The following is a 1,418-nucleotide window of genomic DNA, read 5'->3' as shown; positions in this document are numbered from 1 at the left end:
TTCACCAGTTCCACTTGCAGCCACAACATCGAGCAGCCTCTCTCTCTCAACCAGACAAGCATGGAGGTGAAATGCTGGATTTAACATGGCCATGTCGGGAGCCTTTATTAGATGAAGCTTTAGACAAACTCTTAGCCCCCGACTCCACCCAAGTGAGTGAGAACCAGCCACCTGCCTCCATTATGCCTGGATATGAAGACAGATCTTGGGAGGAGGACGATGTAATTCACCCCGATATCAGCCGAGATTGGTTACAAAAATGACAACCTCATCTGGATTCGCCCTCAAAGACTTTATTTTACCCTGTACTAGACACTTCTACATGCTGAGCTGGCTACTTCCTGTTTAGCACTCTGCTAACTTGACTTTTGGACCACATGTGTCATCACGTGTCAAATGTAATTGCACTGTTTGATCACTACAAAAAATGGCTTCAAAGCCTGGCGCACCTCCTGGTGGCCTGCCGCAGAAGCTAAGCTAACTGTCTCCTACATGTCAGTGAACAGGAAGTGGCATTGATCCTCGAGACTAACTCTTGACATGGATGCAAATAAATGTTTTTTTTTCTAAAATGTCGAGCTTTTTCTTTAAAGACAGCCCTGATATATTTAAATAACGATTAAAATGTCAACGATGTTAGTATTTCGACCAGGTCTCACCTACGATTTAAAGCCTACCGCTTTCTCGTTTTCAGACTGCAGCGACATGATCTCCAGCATCAAAGCCATGAAGATCTTGAAGCGAGTCGGAGGGCCAAAGGGCACGTGGAGCAAAGACACCAGCAGGGGCTCTGGGAAGATCTACATTTTTAACGGGACAGATGAAGACACCATTCATGAGTTTACCTCTGTGCAAGACTTTGCCCGCTCACTGGGACTGTCTCTGTCCAAGGATATAAAACTGCCATCTGCGTGGAGGGGAACAGGACACCTTGTCTTCAACAATCACGTGTATTACATAAATCAGGTTGAGGAGATAAAGGTGGTTAAATATGACATACAGAACAACTCTGTGAAAGACAGTGCAGTGTTCCCGGCACAGGACCATGTCCCAGTGTACGGCTTGACCCCAGAGACAGTGATGGACCTAGCTGTAGACGAGGAGGGCCTGTGGGCCATTTATGCCACGCGGCAGAACGAAAAGTACATCTCTCTGGCAAAAATGGACGCTAACTCGCTTGACATTGAACAAATGTGGGACACAAACTGTCCGAGAGAGAACGCAGAGGCGGCTTTTGTCATCTGTGGCACTTTGTATGTCGTGTACAACACCAAGCAGCCCGGTCGCTCACGTGTCCAGTGTGTGTTTGACGTCAATGGTATGGTGACCAATGAAGATGCATCACTGGTTTACTTTCCAAAGCGTTACGGAGCCCACTCCAGTCTGAAGTACAACCCGCAGGAGCAGCTGCTCTACGC

At 47.4% G+C, this 1,418-nt stretch overlaps 1 protein-coding gene across 1 annotated transcript; it reads left to right on the top strand.

The window, feature by feature from the left end:
- Positions 1-633: 633 nt before the first annotated feature.
- LOC121966039 (olfactomedin-like protein 3A) lies at positions 634-1,413 on the top strand (the record flags this gene model as incomplete). Its single annotated transcript, XM_042516143.1, has 1 exon — positions 634-1,413. A coding segment is annotated over exon 1 (780 nt), but the record flags the coding sequence as incomplete, so codon positions are not given.
- Positions 1,414-1,418: the final 5 nt, after the last annotated feature.

The sequence above is a fragment of the Plectropomus leopardus genome, unplaced genomic scaffold, assembly GCF_008729295.1.
Source record: "Plectropomus leopardus isolate mb unplaced genomic scaffold, YSFRI_Pleo_2.0 unplaced_scaffold22878, whole genome shotgun sequence".
NCBI classification, from domain to species: Eukaryota; Metazoa; Chordata; class Actinopteri; order Perciformes; family Serranidae; genus Plectropomus; species Plectropomus leopardus.
The sequence above is the reverse complement of the archived record's forward strand: the minus strand, read 5'-3'. Positions and strand labels throughout refer to the sequence as shown.